The 22,577-nt window shown below is 29.6% G+C and overlaps 2 protein-coding genes across 2 annotated transcripts; both read right to left on the minus strand.

Annotated features, from left to right (window-relative positions):
* Positions 1-678: 678 nt before the first annotated feature.
* On the minus strand, positions 679-5,974 carry LOC103858630 (auxin-responsive protein SAUR36). The gene has a single exon (XM_033286215.1). It carries the CDS (start codon positions 2,992-2,994, stop codon positions 2,497-2,499), a length of 498 nt encoding a protein of 165 aa, XP_033142106.1. The 5' UTR covers positions 2,995-5,974; the 3' UTR covers positions 679-2,496.
* A 6,342-nt stretch (positions 5,975-12,316) lies between these two features.
* On the minus strand, positions 12,317-15,550 carry LOC103858631 (monocopper oxidase-like protein SKU5). The gene is made up of 8 exons (XM_009136021.3): positions 15,257-15,550; positions 14,501-14,610; positions 14,161-14,431; positions 13,952-14,090; positions 13,124-13,856; positions 12,961-13,039; positions 12,675-12,874; positions 12,317-12,592 (listed from the first exon to the last, which is right to left on the minus strand). Exons 1-8 carry the CDS (start codon positions 15,386-15,388, stop codon positions 12,499-12,501), a joined length of 1,758 nt encoding a protein of 585 aa, XP_009134269.1. The 5' UTR covers positions 15,389-15,550; the 3' UTR covers positions 12,317-12,498.
* Between the last annotated feature and the right edge of the window lie 7,027 nt (positions 15,551-22,577).

Raw genomic sequence — 22,577 nt, forward strand, 5'->3', positions numbered from 1 at the left:
AAATCAGAATCAGTTGTTTTGAGAAACGAATCTAAAATGCTTTCAAAAGACCGCTTAAATAAATTGAAAACTGCCGTAAAAAAAAATTATATTTAGGTTTAAACTTTCGGATTATTTTGCATGTGATTGATTTGATTTAACTTTAATTTTTTTTTTGTTGAATGGAGATCCCCTAATAATATTTTTATCATCCAAATTCAGAAGAAAATGAACACACAAAGCTGATATGTTTGTATATCAATACTCTTTAGGTTTAGGGTTGCATTTTACAAAACAATAATTGTGAATTAGGTACCACATAAGTTTTATTGGAGGTCAACTTCTCATTTTAATTAAAAATAAATCAGAATCAGTTGTTTTGAGAAACGAATCTAAAATGCTTTCAAAAGACTGCTTAAATAAATTGAAAACTGCCGTAAAAAAAATTATTTGAAAACTTTCATTTCCATTTTGGAAATATATTAGCGTAAGTAAATAGAAAAATAAAATTATTTTACACTTTTTATTTTAAGAAGTTTGAAAACTTATTTTATTAGCTGAGTAATATTATTTCAAAATTTTGAGCTTGCTTATCTTTATTTTCACAATATAGAGGTTAATGTGGGTTTATTTAATAGAGTTAATTGAAATGAATACATTGATTTTTGAGCTTGTAATTTATTTCAAAAATTTTATCTGTTTATCATTATTTTCACAAAATAGATTTTAATGTGGGTTTATTTGATAGAGTTAATTGAAATGAATACAGTGATTTTTGCTATCGATTTTGAATCTTATGATTTTAGTTGTATTTTTCAAAATTAAGGCATTGAACTTATAATAATAGTGAGTTACAATAACATTTAGGGGTAGCAGAGTCAAAACACATTTACCAAATAGTGGGACATAGTAGTTTTGGGTATACAGTTAGCTATACACTGAAAAACTTGGGTATAGAGTGCAAATACCTTTGAATTTTCATACTTTTAAACACTGGGGGAGATTGATTTTCCAGCTTTATTAAATAGCTTAGGTTTCTTCAACTAAAAGTAAAAATAAAATTACATAACTTTGATTGGGTAATATGAATGTCATAGTGAATCACCAACAACACAAATTTTGAAGTGTGGTATATTATTGAACAAAACATGCGTATTTTGGTATTTTATGCCCTCATTTTCTTTAATGGTGCCTAATGTATTTCTTTTTATATTCATAATATGGGTTATTTTTTCACATTTTCCTTTGTGTAGGTACATCAACTTAATATCCCAAAAGAATATGGGTTATTTAGTTGATGTACATACACAAAATGATTCCATATTTCAAATATTTATGAGCAAATGAACATGTAAGAATTGCATATCAAATGTTCCTTAATTGAGACTTGGTAGCTTTCTCGAATATCACCTTTACTTTTTTTTTCAATTTTATTCCAAAGACAAAACGACGTCTTTTATCAATTTTAACAGTTGACTAACAATATGTTAGTCAAGGTAGTTTTTGAGTCAAAGAAACAAGTTCGGATAGAAAATTTGAATTTTTATCAAGTTTGGGTCGTATTTTGGCACTAATCAATCGTTTGGATCGTATTTAGTACGACAGAAATTGTTCAGGTTGAAATATACATTTTTTCCTATATTGAACTGTTTGAATTTGACACCAATAAAAATTATTAATTTATTTTATTTACTAGTTTAAAAATCATTAATATATGATAAAAGAATTCTTCTATTAGCAATGAATATAATGATGACATAAGAAAATTGGAAAAAATATTTCTCAAATAATGTGGTATAAATTTCGTGGTGATTCATTATCATACTCTGTAGCAGAGCCGACCTTTGGTAGAAGCAAAAGAAGCACTTGCTTCCAGCCTTTTCTTTTATCAATTATTTTCGGCCATATTTTGCAATAAGTTTCTCTTAGTGTAGTGGTAATTGCTGGTTTAGCTTTGTCAAAAAACCCAGGTTCAAATCTTGCTATGAGCATTTAAATTTTTTTCGTTTTTTTTCTTTCTAAAAGTGGCCAAATTTTTTTTCTTTACTTCTAGTCTTTAAATTTCTAGGACCGGTTCTGCTCTGTAGTTGTGTATGACGATGTTCACTTGTCGTTATCTTTTAATATCCTTCGTAAATAGTAGTGTTGATTAACTTTTTGAATAAAATATTTTTAGTGTTAAATGTTTTGTTACTAAAGGAATTTTTAAAGTTTGGGATACTTATTGGGAAGTGTACTTTTAACCATTTTATGATTAGTGTACTTATTAAAGCGAAAAATTTGGACCACTAAAATGTGGAATTACCCATCACAGACTCTTCAAATGTTTCAGTAGAATTAAAAACCACATAAATCATCTAGTATTACTTATTTAATATGTTTTCTACTATTATAGTGCTAAACATAATTCTTTTCGATTATGAACCGGCATACCGTGTTTATAATACAAGGAAAAAAACCAATATATTTACAAAAGGCCTCTATTTTCTTTTTTAATTTAGACAAGAATATGTCAAATTACAGAATCTTGTAATTACTCTTCCTGCGACAGTGATCCCATGCAGCGATCCTCATCTGAACTTTCTCAAAATCAGAAACACGACACGGAATCGTGATCTGACCCGGTTGATCAAACCCGTGAACCCGCTCCGCTTGCTCCAACAATTCTCCGAACAATGGGTGATTAAAATAGATCACCGGTACTACAACCCGCCGTGTGTCGCCGTCTGATTCGCCGACGTGAACCACTAAATGTCCCTTCGGAACAACCTTTATCGACGCAGACGTTCTCGGATCCTTACCCAGTCGGATCTGACTCTGACCCGAATTCTTCTTGCCACCACACAGTCTCTTGGCTCTACCGCTTAGAGATCGTGCTAGTGAGCGGATTCCGGCGATCGGGTTTGTTATTCGGGTCGGGCATTGACGTTTCATTGTTTGAGTTCTTTTGGATCGGATCCATCTAAAGATCTTGACGAATCTATGCCCAATCTTGAAACCTCTGACTCTCTTCATGCTTTGTCTGAAATCGAATTTCAAGAAATGGGTTTGCTCTCTCTCTGTGTTTGTGTTTACAGCTGAAGAAAGACTGTTTTGTGTATGGGAAGGAAGCAACCACTTTATATAGGGGTTTGAGCTGTGACCGTTGGATGGTAATATGTGATGTACGTGTGTTTTTTACATGTGCATGATGGATAGTTTTCCAAATTCAACATTTTTTCGGTAAACTAAATTCAATATTTTAAATACTTTTTCTGAGTTTTAATTTTAGATGTAATTTTAGATGTGCTTTTTATTCTTTTAAATTAAGAAAAGAGTTTGTGAGGGAGAAAAAGGGCGATAGAGCACTTGTTTTCATTTTTCATTCCCCCAGTGAGAACATGTTTTTTTGTCAAAACAAAAGAATGAAAACCTAAAAAAATGAACATATCATACTTATCATAAAAATGGTATAACTTTCTTTATAAATTGTGGAGTTAGGATATTTGTAGTCTATTTTGTAATTAATTAAATAATTTTTAATTTATATTTTAATGATATTTTTATATAAAATTATTTTTTCATAGATGTGCATATTAACCTAAGATATTTTACATTTTGATTTAATCGGAGTATAATTATTCAAGAATTTAACCTAACTGAACTACGTAGGTAGCATGTTTATTTGAGCTTGCTTTCCAAATTACGGAATTTCGAAATAGTTGACTTAAAACAAATATATAGATCAATTATATTTATTATTTACCAGACCATCTTAAGTTTGATTAATAGAATATCTATTTGTTGTAAAAAAATATAAATATGAAAATTCTAGTCCCAAATTACAATATTTTCATCAACTTTCATATAAATTTCCATTAAAAAAGGATTATATTTCCATTTGGGACGAGAACTCAGGACCTAAACACAAGAAGAAAAAGGACAAGAATTTTGCTCATCTCCACCACATCAATTAAGTTAGACAATTTCATTAATATACTTAGCATTTGTAAAAAATAGTTATTTATTCTTTTTGATAAGTTAGTTATTTTGATCATTGTTATGTAACCACTAGCTGATTAATCTTCTGATTAAATAAATTTCATGTAAAGTAGTAATAACATGTTTCTTGTTGTGGCATCTAGAATGATATGATTTGATTTCTTATAATATACTCTATTATACGTTTAGTATGTCGTTTCTTTGAATAATACATAGCATATGTATATGTGTATCCATGTATATAAACTTAGTAGGTATTAAATAAGATTTGTTTGCTTTGTTTATCATAGTTAAGTCAGATTTAATAATGGTTTTGATAAGACAACTTGGAACAACGCATCTATAAAATAGAGTTATAGTTCAGATATGGAGATTGCATAAGGTGGGATTTTAAATGATAGAAATGAAAGCTTCAATTAACACTATAAAAATATAGAAGAGGTTGATGAAGACAAAAGACATACAAGTGTGTGGGACGGACATAGAATGGGATCTGGTCGGCGCTCGACACGGCCGTGCGATCTTTGTAACATGCCCCGATTCACTACAAGTGCTTATATCTGTTTGAGAATTATTATTATTATTTTTTATTATTACTATTATTATTTTTTTTATTATTACTATTGTTGTTGTTGTTGTTTATTATACAAAAATCATTCTAGTTACTTTATTTAAAAGTTTTAAAATGTAAAAGCCATGCAAAACATGCATTTATTTCCAAATATATAAAAGCATAATTGATGTCATACACTCTTCTCTAAAGAAAGTTTGAGTTGGCGCACTGCCAATATTTTTCGATTGATACGTTAAGTAATCAGTCGACTCGATTTCTTGTTTGTAATAACCAAAAATTACTTTGATGTCTGCGATCTTGTGGTCAAGTGATAAGAAAACAGAGTTGGGAACATCAGCATGTTTCAACTTCGATATATCTGTTATGCAAAACTAAATCTCATTATTTTTGGGGTGCCTACACGAATATGAACTTCTGGTTACAGTCTGTTTGTATGTATATCTAGAGAGAAGGTATATATATGGCTGCATTTCTCTTTTGAGATTAGTCACGGATCTTCCATAGTTTTAGAATTCCTCCAAGTCAATTAAAAAAAATTCTTTTGATGTTACATTTTCTTCTTTATATGATGAGTTTTAACGTGAGTTGGCCAAAACAATAATTTAGCTCATAAATATTTTTCTTGAACTCATGCATATATAGTAATATTGCGATTGTACATGTGTAAATCTTACAAAGTCGTGTACTGATTAGCCATTTATTAATTCTGCTTTCTTTTTCTCATTCTCACTGTTTATGAAAAAGCTTTGCAGAAATAGAACGAACGAACTTTTCTAAAATTTTTGCTAGAACATTAACTCTTAACTCAAATTAGTAACCATCGTTATCTCACAGAACACATTTTAAAATTCTTTCGTCTCTCTTATTGCATTTGTTCCTTTTTCCAAACCCAAATTCTTTTTCTAAAAAAAACAAAAATTTAGAACGTGTAACGTTCGATATATATATCGGAATATAATGCGTAGAGAATAATATATTTTCAAGGCGTTACTATAAACGACACACGTTTTGTAAGTTGTAACTCTTTCTTATTCTTTCGTCACACACTCTTTTAGATTCTCCTCTCTTTTCCCCAGTTGCTACGATTTACATTTTATAACAATTGAAAACGTGTTAATTTAGTTGGAGGCAGAAAAGGGAAAAAGAAGAAAGAACTTCCAAACCTTTATGGAAGTAGAAACTAACAGTTTTATGTACTTATGTAGTTATGTTTACCTAACACTGAACCATGCATATACATTTGTCATTTCTTCTTATCTTTCTGATGTTATTTAAATATCTTTTTTTTTTAGTTTTCCATACCATAATGGTCATACGATAGATTAACCAAGTTTTAATGTCTCTGATAATATAACAGGGTCCATCAACTTGCATTTAATACCTTATTTTACTAATATCCATGTAAATGGTTTATACCAGTTATTACCTAGTTACCATTTAAATCATAATTTAAATCATAACTAGATCTTGACCCGCCCGACCGGGCGGGTATTTCTTTTATGTTTTTAGTTTTTTTTGTTTATATTAAATGATGCATTTGTAATATTGAAACATAAATTTATATTGAAAATTAATCTTTGCAGCTATAATAAAAATTAAAATTAAAATTTTAATAAAATATTTTGATATAAATTTTAAATTTCCTAATTAAAATAATATAGAGGTGGTCATATTTTTTCCAATTTCAAAATCTAAGTTTCCTTAAAGACAAAGAAAATAAATTTATAAGTACATAAAATATATAAACATATTTGGAACTATAATTTCTATTAAAATAAATTTGATAAAGAAAAATAATCTTGCTGTTGTTATTTATTTCTAGAGCTTGACCCGTGACCGTATGAATATTTACTACACATTTGTTAATATAACATTTTTAAACATAACAATTTCATTTATTACTTTGAATAATTATATTTTGTGATTTTAATCATCTATTATATCACAATGTATAATATAAACAAATCCAATATTTATAACTAATTGGACTTATATTGTGAAAGCATTATACTAATATATGAATAAACTATTTTATATTTTATTTATATGTTATATAAATTGATTATGATGTGTGATTTTTTATTTTTTTATTTATTACTTATAAATATTAAAAATATTGAATATGTTAATACAAAATACATTAGAAAATTTATTTTGGTTATGATTTGATAAAAGAAATCTATTATTTAAATTTTGGAAAGACATTAAATGCTTAAATCTATTATTTAAATTAGGAAAAGACAAGCATGATTAAATATAGGTTCAATAAATATCTCAATGGCATTTTAATGTAAATAAGTGGTAAAACTAAGGGGTATTTCTATTTTGTACTTCTCTTTTAATAATATATAGATATCCAAATCATGCTCACGGATGCTCACGGATCAACTTTCACTTATGATTTTATCCATTTTTATAGATATGAAACTTAGGCTTTATAATGCATATATTCAAAAATAAATCTAATTTTTATTTTGTAAGCATAAGCTAAGGTTTTTTATTTCACGAGAGCAAATCGGGTAATAATAAAGTTCAATTTTTTTTTAGTAATAATAATATAAAATAAAAATCAATAACGCAACAGTAGTAACGCGATGAAGGCGACTCGAGCCAAACTCATGTGGCTAGTGAACAATTAGACACGCGCGTAACTGTATCATCGTAGTACAAAGACAAATAAAGAACAACTAAAGAAAGTCAGCACCAGAGGTGTTTGCAGGCAAGAAGACAATATAAACAAATAAGTAATTTTGTTCTTAATCCACCAATCATATATGGATCTTAATGTTTTCCTGCCACATATTAATTATTTGATATTGTGTATAGTATTATTACTTATTGATTAGTCATCACGGGATTAATTAATTATTTTCATTTACATGACCGTAATGAAATTGTGGAGACGCTTTTAATAAATGTCAATTACACAAATACTTTTAATATGATTTGCTTGGTTTAATTTTATAAGCATTATTAAAGAATCAAAAATGGAATCAAATAAAAAGAGAAAAAATCATGTGGAGCAAAATTTTGAAAGGTAGGACTTAAAAGGTAACAAAAACAAAATAGATACTAAATCCGACCTATGTTCAGTAACTTTTAATCTTTTTTTTTTGTAAACATGTAACTTTTAATCTTGACACTGTGCTTTCTTATTTGTTTTATGTTTTTTTTTCACTTTTAGCTTTGTTTTACTTTCTGATAGATTTTTGCTTATATTATTTTATTTTAGGTTTTCGTTTGCTTGGTAGAGATGTGTTAGTGATAAATCCTTGTTTTCTTCAAATATTAGTGTCTAATTCTTTTGTAGATACGTGGTTGGTTGGTGTTAAAGAATCTGGATGCAGTTAGAGTGTTTTGATTTAGGCATTTGCTGGTGTTGTTTCCATTTGTGCTGGTCAGACACAATATACTTTTGGTGTTTAAATGGCAATTTTTTTCCTTAAGATTTGGTCCTGTTGTCCTCTCTTACCTATTTTGTGCTTTGGGCTCTATTTGGAGGTATTCTATACCAATTGAGAAGTCAAAACTAATTCCAAGGACAGGAGCAACCAAGCATAGACCTTTTTCGGATATGCAGATGGACTGTAAGAAGAAGCCAATATCCGCGTAGATGTTCAAAAACAATATGACTTAGTTTCATACACCAAGTGAACTGAATCTAAAACGTGTTAGACACTTTAAACCCATCACCTTATCACTCGACCAAAAGGTTACGGTCCGTGTTTTTAGTTTCTTCTTCAGTTTTTTTTTGTTAAACTGTTATTCTAGATGTGAAATATGGTTCTTCGATTTCTCTTTACCTCAGTTTTATAAATAAGTGTGGTTTCATATTCTTTATAGTTGGTTGGTTTAGATTGATTTCTTGTGCCTCACCATGTTTTGGAGATTATAGTTTCAACAATATAAAAACATCAATTTGGTGTTTTTACCTCATTAAGTTTGACAAAGTATAACATGTAACAAAAAAAGCTTTGATAAATATTTTATTCTTATACTTAGAGTCTGTCTCGCAATTGTTACAAATACAAGTGCAAAATTCAATAGATGGGTGATTGGAGTTTTAAACATTAATAAGCTATTTGCACAAATGACATAAGAATGAGAAATGGTGAAACTATTCACATATGATTGGTTAACAATCAAATTCAGAAGTTTAATAATAAATTAACAGTAGTAAACTAATCTTTACTTATAAAAGTATCAAAATCATAATATTATAATAAATATAAAATTATTAATTTAATATAATTAATAGAACTATGCATTTTATCTAGTTTTAGTTTGGAGACAATTTATAACTTCTAATAAAAATATTCCTTGTATGAAGATTATATTGTATTTTTAAAAGTATTTTGTTGATCTCTCTATGTATATATATAAGTGGTTACATAAAATTTTATAGAAAATATTTTGGTTCAAACTCTTACATATATAAATTATGATACACGTTAGTGTAATAACTTTTTTTTTTATTTATTATTTTTATTTACTTGACTGCAACTGAAAATGATAGAAAAATCAAATTTTGATTTTGAAAATTTAATCTTAAACGCTATATTAACAATATTTAAGCATAGACGTTCATGTATTCATTCAAATTTGGGTCAGGTATTTCAGACTTTAGGTTTAATCTTCCTACGATCAGTTCTAATATTTTTTAAGAAGGGTCAGGTTGAATAATAACTCTTCGGATCAGTTTTAATTTGTAATACATCATAAAAAGCATAAAGGAATCATATATCATTCGGATTCGGGTTATATCAATTCAATTGGAATATATCCAAAATAAAAAACAATTAAACAAAACATAAGAAAACATAAGATGGATCAACTGATACTATGATGGGTGCTATGTCTATTCGCAGGAGTCTATCACCTTTACATGCTGAATGTGAAGCTTTGATATGGGCGATGGAGTGCATGAAGACCCTACAAATCTCAGAGGTGGTGTTTGCAACTGACTACTCTCAATTGGTGAAGATGGTGTCTACACCGACAGAATGGTCGGCGTTCAGTACACACATGGAGGAGTTTATGTGATGTAAGGAATTCTTTCCTAACTTTGCTATCCAACATATCCAAAGGGCGCAAAATACTCTGGCGGACAAGCTGGCACGAGGTGCTAGGAGTTCGCCATCTGCTATGGTTTATGTTGATTCAGTTTCCCCGAGGTGGCTCTCAGACCAGAAATCTTCTTAGTTTCTTAGCCTTTTGTGGTAAAAAAAAACATAAGAAAACAATTAGACTGAATAGAAAATAATCCACCACATATCAAGTTGATAAAATAACAACAAAGTGTTAAATCAAGTATGAAAAACAAAAAAAAAAAATTATTTGTAAACAATCTTCTCTATTAAAAGAGAAGTACCATTTTTATCTACTATTTAGAAGTCTACTAGGACCATTTCATTAATCACATAATAATTAATAGAAATATTAATAATAAATTAATTTTAACTATAGATTTGAATTTTATCTTCAGTTATAACAAAATCTGTTGAGAAAAATCTAACAAAATCCCACTAAAGTTTTAAATATTTTTTATTAAATATTGCTTTAATTAATTTCGTAATTAAGTAATATAATGCTTTCATTTAAATAAATTATCATCTACCACTAAAACAGGTTCAAATTTGTTAATCATGTCAGATTTGTTTTTATACAAATGAAGTTATTAACATATGTTAAAAAATTATTTCTACAGCTATATATTTTCAAAAATCATATGTTGAAGAATATTTTTTATTTGATTATTTCAAATTATGAAAACTCGAATACGTAATAAAAAAGGTAAAATGTATAAAACAAACCCCTATATTAATAAAGTAATAAGAAACCTAAACAATAAAATTAAAGAGTTATAAAATACATAACACTAAGATATAAATTGTATATTTAAATTTATATAATAATATCAAAATTAAATATTTATAAAATGAAAATATATTCGCACGGTGTGCGGGATAAACTCTAGTATCCATTATTTATAGATAGAGTTGATTTGTTATTTCAAAAAGCAAATTATAAGTTACTTATTTATAGATAACTTCATACTTTAAAGTATTTGTTTAAGTTTTAATACTTATTTTTATATATCATATAAAAATAAAAATTGAATTGAGTATCTGAGTTACTTATATATGTTTCAAATATTTCTATTAAACTATTACTTTGGAATTTTTGGGTTACTCGTTTGGGTTTAGTCATTAACATTTCGGGTTAGGATATGTTTTGTAACACCATACAAGATTCATTCAGATATTTTTACGTATTGGATCAGTAAAATCAGATTTTTTAGTTTGTGTTTGGTTCTGGTTTGAATTTTGGATCATAGCTATTATGCCCAGCCCTAACAATATATGTTGTGATTGCTATAAAGTGCTAACAACCGCAAACACATCGTTTTGCAGATAGTAGATTTAAAACCAATTCAAACCCATATTTTGTAGCTTTGTTTTATAAGTTTATAAAACTTAATTCTTTTCATATATATATGAAGGCAATCTTCCATACAAGATACTTACTGTATGATTGTAGTGAATTCGTCCTACTCTTTCAAATACATATGTGAAACTTTAACCCTAGGTATCTTATTAGGATTAGTGGAGACAATAGCCAACAGCTGAGGGATCCAACGCCCAGGTGAAACGAGAACTTGTGTCAGGGACAAACCCCTCTTTATAAGCAAACGGAAACTTAGAAGAAAATGCTTTAAGGAACCTACATTTTAGCTTGCTGGGAAGCTGAAGACCACGCTAAAGCCTAAAGCAAAGGAAGAACCATCTGAATTTCTTTTAAAAGAGTAAAAAGAGCATGACTAAAAAGTTAATTCGTCAAAGTTAAAAAATATATATATGTTTATTTAAAAGAAAAAATATTTCAAATAGAAATTTTAAATAGAAATTTATAAAAAATAAATACAAATTATAGTAGAAAATAAGAGAATCAAATAAATATTTGGATATTATTTAAATGGAAGATAATTTCATTTTATTTAGTTTGACAGATAATTTAATTTATTTTTCTGCTTTTACACATTATAAATATTAAAATGTAAATTTTTTGTATACATAAACCCAATTTAAATAATATATAAATATACAGTATCATGTTTCAAAAATAAGTAAAATATTATCCTGTTATAAATTGGTAGTGTCGAACTGTTAACTTTTGTGTATACATAAACCTAATTTAATCAATATATAAATATACAGTATCATGTTTAAAAATAAAGATATACTATTAAAATCAACTCTATAAAGAGACATTGTAAATCTATTTACACTTTTAATATGAATAAAAATTATGTAAATAATAACTGAACCATCTAATTTTCAGAATTTAAAAAACTCATTAGTAGACATACGTATAGTTACTATTATACATATACAACCAAATTACTTATGGTCCTAGTCATTTGCTTAGTATATTTAGCCTTTACACTGTTATATGGGTTGCATGTGTCTTACTTGTCATGCACAAAAACCACCAGAAAATTATCATAGACAATTGTTTTTATCTTGTACATTTTCAAAATTAGCAAGAGGAGAGAAAAAAATGCAGGGACAAAGAAAAGAAAAGCAAAATACAGAAAGAAACCAGCTGGGATTGTCAGAGAGAAAGCTGAGATCCAACCCAAAAAAAAAGATAAACTATATTCTTTCCACCTCAGTCTTCATCATCTAGGGACCTCATATCCTTTCATTTTTTTTTTCTGTTCAATAAAGATATTATTTGAAATTGTGAATTTTGGTATGAAACATAAATAACAACAACCAAAGCGTATAAAAATTTCAACATTTTCATGAATAATTTGAGTTCTTCTCAGAATCCCAGAAAAAGAATAAAACAACAGATAGGATTAAAAAAAATACAAAACAAGTCAGAAATAGAACTATGGAAAAACGTAAAAACAAGAATCATCATCCTAGAAAAATACAAACAACCCCTCAAATTACACTTCAAAGCAGAAGCATCATCACCAAAGCCATCACTACCATTGAAACCTTCGTGAATTCAATGCTCCTTGTCGCCGATGATGATATCTTTTGTGGCCTGAAACAACAAGAAAATCAACAATAAAATCAAAAACCTAACTTCAAGAAGAAGAAAAGAGGTAGTTCTTGAAGTTTCTTACTTTTGTAACTTGCTGAGAGCACCACAGTAAAGGACATTAGCAGGCGCCCCGAACTCGGTTTTGTTGTTTTCATCTGGATTAACAACTCTAACATATGTTTCTTGTCCAAGATACCAAGAATCAAGATTCTCTGTTCTTAGATTCCAAGCTCCAGGATTGTCCAAAGATATCAAGATCGCTGACCACGCCCCTGGATACACCTACAAAAACAAAAAACACAATGCATTTAGAACTCTTGTGTCTGAACCAAAACTGACTTTTGTTGTGTAAGATATTGAGTTATTACCTGAATAGTTGAGCGGGCAATACCGTCCCATTTGTTGTAAGTTCCTCTACTGTTCTCTGTCCACTCTCCATAGTCCATTCTGCAACCAAAACCAAAACCATCTGAGTAAGAGAAAGGCAGAAACTTTCAGACAGGAATGTAGGGACCTAACTAACTAACTCACCCGACAGCAAAGAAGGCGTAGCCACTCATGTGATAGCTTTGCATCTTAGTGTCATTGTTCTGAAGAATGACTTCCATGAAACCGCGGTAAGTGCCATTGATAATGGAAGTCTCTCTTCTAGGTGGACCAGTTAATGGTCTCTTAGGGAAATCAAGCTTATAAACTCCTTTCACCTTATGCTTATCAGCTAGTCTAATAGGCGTAGAAGGGTTCACAAACGATATGCCACTAAGCGTTGTCCTTCTTTTCCCATTGATCTTCACAGGAGGCATGTTCCTCAGAACGTAGACTTCGGTTACATTGATTGAACCGTACTTAAACGAGCCCTGTGGGTTAGGACGTGCTCCACTTGCTGAAACATTCCATCTGATGGATCTTGCTTGATTCATGGAGAAAGTTTTGTCGAATTCGTCTTGTGGTCCAGGTGGTAAGTGACCTGTTGCTTTGCCTTTAGAGTTGGTATAGTGTAAGATTCCAACTCCAGTGACTCTTCTCCATATGGTTTCATTAACAATCCGAGCACTTGCGACAATGTAGTAATCAGAGCTTGCGTTTTGGTCCATAGTAACCAGGAAGGAGTAAGATTGTCCAACATGAATATCCAAGCTTGTGTAGTTTTGTTGAACTGTGTAGGATCCTTCTGATTCCGCAAGAACTAAGTTATGACCTTGGATCCTAAAGTTTAAACTTGTTGAGATTCCAACATTGGACACTCGAAGTCTGTAAGTCCTTCCTGTTGATGTGTGACAAGAGAACAACATTTGTTAAAAAACCTAAACAAAACAAAGAATCAGTCTTTGATTCAAAAGAGGTAATGAACATACTAACCAGGATGGACTGTGATGGTTTCGAAATCGATTCCATCGGGAACAAGAGTCTTATTGTATTGGTAAGGTCCTTTGCCGTTAATGAGAACTCCATCAGGCATTCCAAGATCTTTACCATCATCTAAAGCCTTCCTCAAAGCCTACATTTTTCCATAAACAATGTCATTGCTTGTGTTGCAAGGTAAAGAAAATGGCGAAAAAACTACCAACCGTGTGGTTTCTTGTGTACCAATCACCAATGGTAATGGTGATATCGCCGTGTGGAGTGGAGAAAGGGACTGGAATAACGGATCTAGGGTTGACAACGAAGGAGCCAAAACCACCGGAAGCTCTTTGGAAATGGAGAGATGGGAAGTAGAAGAAACTACCAATCTGGTCTTTAACTTGGAACTCATAAGTCCAGTTCCACTTTGGTGGGATTGGACAGTTGGTTCCTGCTAGTCCATCTTGCCAGGAGACACGTCTCTGTTGGATTCCAGACCTGTTCCGAAATTCAGAACATATTCAGACATAAAGTCTATTAAAAGACAAATGTTTGTGAATCTCTTACCAGTGAAGAAGAAGCCCCTCGTCTAATTTGTTTCTCACATTCACGACCAGGTTTTCATTGGTCGTGACATTGATTGTAGGACCAGGAAACTTTCCATTTATAGCAATGACCTGACAAGCGAATCAACAAAGAAAATTGGGATGTTTTTAGATCTACAGTGTTAAAAACAAACTTTTGTCATTCGTTCAGTTGGAAACCCTTTGACAATTAAAAAGAATTAATAATTTTGAAGTTATTTCCCTGAAGCGAAAAAAAAAAAGAAGATTGAAAATTTTGAGTTATCTGAATTTCTTTTAAAGCCAAAAAAAGGTTTCAAACATCATGAAAATGTGACAAAAAATCCCAATTTCTTAAAAATGTTGCTAAAACCTCTTTTACTGTTGATGGCAAACTAAAAATTAGATCTGAAAGTGAAAAAAAAAAAACCTTTCTCAAAATGAGGATAAATCTACAATTAAATACCCAGAAAGTCTAAGCTTTGATACAATATTTATGAAAATGTGAAAAGAAACCCAATTTCTTGTGAATATATTTACCAATATATTCTTGTAAGTCTAATGGTAAAGTAAAAGTTAGATCTTTAGATAATTGGAGTTACAGTAAATCTCAAGAATTAGGGACTTTTCAAAATGTGGATGAATCTAAAAGACTGGAGCTTTGATTAAACAACTTCAGAATCTCAAATTCTAGATTTTAATTTCAAAGAAACAAGTAGCAGAAATCAAAGATCTAGAAAAAAGAATGAAGAAACCAAACCTGTTGAGGAACACCAAGTGGAGAAGCGGTAATGTAAGAAACTTCGAAGTTATAGAAAGAATATGGATCTGCAGCAGAGCAGAATCTTGAGTTCACAAAGAACATAAGAAGCAGGATCTTGAGCACATCCATTTCGAACTTTCTTTTCTTTTCTTGAGCGTTAACGAACAATGTAGGTTTAGATTGTTAAATCTGTATTGTGTGAATTTACATTATCAGATTCAGGAAAAAGGAGTACGGAGTGGAAGAAAGTAGAAGCTATAAAGGAAAGAGACGACCCAGAGAGAGATAGAGACAGCAGAAAACGGCTATAATTCTAGGTTACCTAATTAATTAATTATTATTATTTTCGGTAATTATTAACTGTGATTTTACCAGAAAAAGCCGCGCAACGCGCCTATAATTTTTGCGTAATATGAGTAAAAATTAAACGAATAATAAATCAAAGAGTTAATCAGCATTTTCTTTTGTTTAATGAAATAGTTAGTATTATTACTTTATTCATTTAGAATCATATACCCGAATAACATTATTCATACTTTTTAAATCTTGATATAAACAAAATTACTGAATTTATAGATATTTGTCATTTCATTACAGAGCTCTAATCTCCTTTTCTATTTGATTTTTTTTTGTCATCGGACATCGTTTAATATATTAACTTGTATTTAAGATAGTTTAAAAGAAAAAAAATAGTTGGTAGAAAAGATATCAATTTCTTTATAAATAATATATGATACTTGTGTAGGAGTGGGTATTCGAATATTTGTTCGAATTTGGTTTAGGTGTCTTTGAATTATGGGTTTTTGAAGTTACATATTTATTCATTTGGATATTTAAAAACTTTGGTGTGGTACGATTTGGATTTTTGGGATATGATTTGGACTCCAATACCTGTTTAAATTTTGTAAACAAATTCAAAAATAAATAAACCTTAAAAGCCTCAAATTCAAAAATAAAAAATTTAAGACATATAAATTTAAATAATGTATGCTAAAAGTCTAAAATTGACATACAATTAGGTCAGTTTGGATATTTGAATAGAAAATTACTAGGTATCTAGGATGTTTTTGATGTTTTGATTATTTTTTTGATATTGTAAATATTTTCCTTTTCGTTGTCTTTGGATTTTTTTAAGTATATCTTAAGAAATTGAATATTTTTGAGTATCTTGATATTTTATGTGTATTAAATTTAAAAACTGATTTTTTTAAAGTATATCTTAAGAAATTGAATATTTTTGAGTATCTTGATATTTTATGTGTATTAAATTTAAAAACTAATTAATATATTTAACTATATAATTGTAAGGTATGCACAAATTTTCAGTACGTTGGATCCGGTTTTGTAGATACCAAAGTTTTTCTCGTTTAGATAGCTTACAAGCTTTGGTTCAGTATAACTTTTTAGTTCCAGTTTTGATTCAGTTCTCCCGGTATGGGTATTTTGTCTAACCTTACGTTATTATATAATTGAAAAAATAAGCCAACTGACATAATGATAATAATACTGCATGACAGCAAGAAAGAATGGCTCCCATATGGTTGACAATTTTATATACTTTATTTTCCACCGAAGATATTTATTCTATTTTATTTATTCATCAAAATGAGCTGAAATGTTTCATCACATATACCAAAATTCTCTTTGAAAGATATACGACATGTCATCCGACGCGTATTTCTTATTGACAATAAAAAAATTCACTGATTGTGAGGAATAATTGTTAATAGATAATGATGCATTGCAGTAATAATACATAGGGACTAATTTTAATTTGAACTGAAGGTAGGGAATTATTGTTAAGAAATAATGATGCATTCTACTAATAATATATAGGGCAGGCTTGGGCGCTTTCCCGTTCAAGACTGGTTTGGTTGATTTGAATTTTTGAATTTTCTGTTTAATATCTATAAATTTCATTCGGATTTTACTAATTTTTGTATTGAGTTCGGTTCGATTTGATTCATTGGAGGATTGATTTGAATCGCATTATAACTAATGTCTTAAATCATTCAAATATTTACAAAAATCTAGTGAAATTAACAAGAATAACTCAAAATAAGAAAAATCTAAATACAATTAGTTAACTATCTAAACTAATAAAAATATTAAAAAAAAATAACAAATTACAACAATCACTAAAACATTTCAAAGATCTAAATTACCTTATAATATGTAAAAATTTAACAGATTTAACTAATTTGGATATTTCCGCATTCTAGTTTGGATTTACGACACCGTAGAACCGTAAACGTCTTTTAAAATCTAGTACAATTTGTTGTAAGTCTATTTTTTCGAATTATTTTATGATAATTTCATAGTTGTTGTATATTCTTTATTGTTTTAGTGATTTTAATAAATGATCTCACACTTTTTGAATATGAGTTTGAAGATTAACATTTTAATTTATTCATAAAATAACTAAAATTAATCAAAATTATTTTGATTTTTGTAATATCAAATTTTAGTAGACTGTAGAAAAAGTATACTATACCATTAAATCGAGTAGACTTTATTAAAGTTTACTGGATCGTAAATCACAAAACGTAAATTCTAAATGTCCACTTGATAATTAAAAAAAATCATAATTAATCATTGTATCAAATATCAAAATATGTTATATATAAACTACTGAATATTAATGTGTAAATTTATTGATATGTAAATTTAATTCAGTAAAACAAAAAGAATCAAAATTTAAAATATAACCCGAAGAATTTAATCCTAAAAGTAATTGCATCTTTGAACCTTTTGTTGTCAAGCCATAAACATTATCCAACTCATAGTTACCAAAACTAATATATATATTCTTTTAAGTTTTTTAACTGTATAAATTTTAATTTATATACTTCATATTGGTTCTTATATTTATGATTTATAATAATTTTACCCAAATTATTTTTATACATTTTTAAGATAAAAATTTTAGGTCAAATTACGATGTAAATTTTGTCTACTGTATAAATTTATTAGAAGTCTACGCTTTGTAGATTTTTTTTTCTATTAAATTTAGATTTCCAAAAGATAAAATTATAAAATAGTTTTCTGTTTTTTTTTCATAAGGGGTAAATATTAATTTTGTTATCTCTTAAATTAGTTTTGTGATTAAATATGAGGTCTATTTTTGCATTCCATATCAATTTATAGATTATATTTGGCAAATCTTCCTTTAATAATTTGTCGGTTATGAATGCCTTTTTTCGAAAAAAAATAATTAATAATAATTTGTCGGTTATATGACCATTATGTACGCAATAATCACATGCTGCTCGCGTGGTATCTTGTTGGGAAAAATTAATTGGTAACTTTACAGGTACATCACCGAGTTTATACGAAGAAATTAAAAACGTTAATTGAAGATTGTATTTGACCGTTTGACCAAGGCCATCTGAGAAAGAGGTACGATTTAATATTAATGGTGGGCTACTATGGGAGTACCATGTGGCTGCCAGCCAAAATGATAATGCAACCAAAATTAAATCTTTTCGTCTGTTGAATTAATTGGCCTTCGGTGATGCAACCATTCAAAACTTTAGAATCAGATATATGAACAAAATGAATTAGATAGCTACTGGTTCGGCTATTTTGTGGAATGTGGAGTATATAAAAGAATTTAAGTAGTGTACAATATACTTTTTCATTTTTTTATTTATTTAGGTGAAATACATAAACTATAGACTAAAACGATGACTAATAAGTAGGATATATATTTTTCTTCAAGCAAACACTAAGGTTATAGGTAGAATAGGTTATGAAACATAAATAAGCTAAGTTAGGCCATAGAATAAACTTTCCAAATAAAAAATTGTATTACTATTTTCTGGCTATAATAAAATAGAACAAATTCTAGCTGGAGTAGAATAAATAAGATTTTTTTTTATGTTTTATATCCAAATTAGATTATTGTAATGTACTTGGTATTTGATTCTAAACTAAATAGACTACAAGAATGAGTAAGCTATGCTTAGGTAGGACATAAAATAAATTCTAGTTTAATAATTTATTTTAAATATATATATATATATACAAGAGTTTTACTTATGTTTCCAATATCTTTCATATTTTTTGAAATTTTAAAAGATTTGAAATACTATTTTCCTACTACAAAAGAGTAAAACATGTCCGAAAGTGGCCTAAAAGATCAAAAGTCCTAATGGGACAAATAAAAGTTGAGAATGTCCCATTTTGAAAATTCACAAAAAAAATCTATATCAAAAAATTTGCTCAGTAAGTTTTAAATTTATTACCTCAGATGGTTCTCTGAGAGAATAAAACGTAGTGATTTATTTTGGTATATAAGATACCAAAAGGCAAAATGCCTAAACCTACTTCCATCTCGAAGTATATGCATGATAGATTCATCATGTTTATCGTTCAGTTATTCGATTAACCAATTCGTAAATGGTAATCAATCATCAAAATTATAACGTCTTGACCGTCCACAGCTAATGGGTCTCACACGCCAGTTCTCTTGGTCCATGGGGTTCCCATTCTTTACGACCGGCTGTGCTTTATTTTTTTTAGAGATTTATTAGTCGTGTTTACTGATGACCCTATCACCACCATATGATCTTTATCCATACGTTGGCTTCACTCGCACAATATCGATTCACTTTCCAATAAGCCATCCATTATTGTATTACTTCAGGTTAAGCACACGCTTAGCTTTGGAATTCTAAACAAATGTGTGCTCGAAAAGATAAACGAACTTTGATGATATATGTAGCAAAATCAATTATATTAAACATTTCCATATCACAAACCGGGATGTTACAGTTTACCCCTTCTCACATAACACAACATCCTCGTTGTGCTCCAAGATCGTTACCCGTGTTACTGTAAGCCTTCACTGACTCCACACTCGTCTGGTTTTGGCTCTGATATCATTTGTAACACCCCAACTGCCAACAGCTAATGAGTATCCCATTTCCGTTCTCTCGGCCTGTGGACCCCATTCTATATGACAGATGGTGCATTAATTTTTCAGAGACTTATCAGTCATGTTTACTAATCCCTGGAATCTCCACATGACATTTTTTCTTGCTTTGGTTTCACTCGCACGATACCGCATATCACTTCCTCGTAAATAACTCATCTTTTTTACTTTTCCATTTCAAACACGCTTAACTATAGAGTTCTAAACATATGTCTACTCGAAAAGGTAAGCGTATTTTGGTGACATATGTAACTAAATTAATTGTATTAAACTTTTCCATATACCACAAACCGGGATATTATGGAAACAACATGTATATATATCATAATACCTTGAATGATCTTCATCAATTGTGTGACCTCTAACGTATAGAAGCAAATCATATTTATTGCTTAACCCTAAAATATATTTGATTAAAATACAAAAATATTATTTGCAAGATTTTGAAACAAAAGTTAAATAATTTGTAAATATTTTTATTTTGAAAATAGAACATCCAAAATTTCAGAAGCAGCTCTGATACTAAGAGTTTATAATAGCAACTCGACCGCTCTTCCTTTGTTCCAGTCTATCACAGGACGAATCTCTAAAACCTATACCACCCAAACTATAATTTATATGAATGAAGTCAATGTTTAAATTGGAAAAATGACAGTTAAAAGTATATACCATCGACCAAACCTGTATGATTGTAGCGAACATGTTTGGTGGATGGTAATTCACAGGCTGGGCTTCCAACCGTTCTTATTTCATACGTTGACCGCTCTCACGGAGTGGCTTAGGATGAAGCACGGGTCTTGCTCCTCAACTCTTAAATGTCTTGTTGGTCAAGCCACTGTTTCTAAGCTGTGGTCTGAATAATAACAGGCTTCACAATTCCATTTCGACGTCCCCTCAGGTGCTGTTCAAGTCCATCGACAAACAAATCAGAGACACAATCCTTGCTAAGAAGGCAAGGAAGAACTTCACCACCTTAATGCAGGTGTGGCTGAGACACGAATGATCGTACCTGTTTAATTTGATTCTTCTTAGGCTCTTTCTTATTTTTATTCTTTTTGTACGAGAAACAGCCACTAGCTTAACCTTTTGTATTGCTCAAGATGCTTCATTTCTAATGATATTTACATACTTATCAAAAAGAAAAAACTATATACCGCACCTTTCCCCCATGAGTTAGACGCAAAGGAGGGTATTGTTTCAAGTGGCCATAAAGGCGTTGAGCAATGACGTCCAGCCAAAACTAAAGCACGGACAAATGTTCATGTTTCAAAATTTCAAATCCATCAGATTCGAAGAGAAATATTGAAGAGGTTTTGTTTTTGTTACCTTGTCATCAACGTTACGGTAATGCACCAAACTTTTGATTCTCTACTTTTGCACCTTTCATATCTTTCATTTTCTCTAAAAGGATTCTATAACCGTCTTCGATTATTGATATGAATTCTCTAGCGGGCTGAAACAAATTCACTTATTTGCCCTAATAAACGCCAACAAAATGTGTTGAGAAAACAAACCAAAAAACAGGTGCCTTGATCATCACTTTAACAAAACAGAGCTAATGGATCATGAATTTCCACCTCTTGGTCGGTCGATTTGAAACAGTTGGGTTCATCAGAAGAAAGTCATTATGTTCTTTACATGACTAACCGCGTAATAAAGTTCAGTTAAGCCTACTAACTGATAAACATGAATATTAACTTAAAACTGTATCAATTTTAAAGTTTACTGTTTTTGATTTAGGGTCCAAGCACGTTGAGAAAAATCATATTCTGGAGCAACCTCGACACTGAAATATTTAACTAAGTTCTTACGTTGTTTTACATCTGAGTCTAACAACCATTGGATCTAACGTCACCGAGTTTTGCAGGTTTCTTCCATGGACTCGTCATGAATCTACCATAATTAGATGTCAATTTGGATGATGATCCACCACCAAGTCTTGATTTTTTGTTAGCTGGTGGTGTATGATCTCTGAGAACAGAGGAAATGTGGTTTGATTCTTAATCCATTTATAACAAGCAAAAAAAAAAAAGAACAAAAAAACCTGTAAAACAGTGCTTGAATGCATATCTAAGTAGTTTGTCTATGGCAACCACCTCTTCATTGTCTTCTTATAACTGCTAGTTGGTGAAAGCTCCATCAACTGAAGGTTTCTTGAAAACTAATGAACAACAAAAGGAAAAAAAAAAATTTCTCAAAAAAAAAAAAACAAAAGGAAAAACACACACACACAGACAAATATCAACCAAAAGTTGATCTCTTTTTTTTTTTTTTTGCTTTTAGTAAACATGGCAAACATTGGACTAAACCCACAAAACAATGGTTTTAGATAAAAAAAATACTATATATTTAGAAAATGTCAATTTCAGAAAGTTAAAAATA

This window comes from Brassica rapa, chromosome A03 (assembly GCF_000309985.2).
Source record: "Brassica rapa cultivar Chiifu-401-42 chromosome A03, CAAS_Brap_v3.01, whole genome shotgun sequence".
Taxonomy (NCBI): Eukaryota; Viridiplantae; Streptophyta; class Magnoliopsida; order Brassicales; family Brassicaceae; genus Brassica; species Brassica rapa.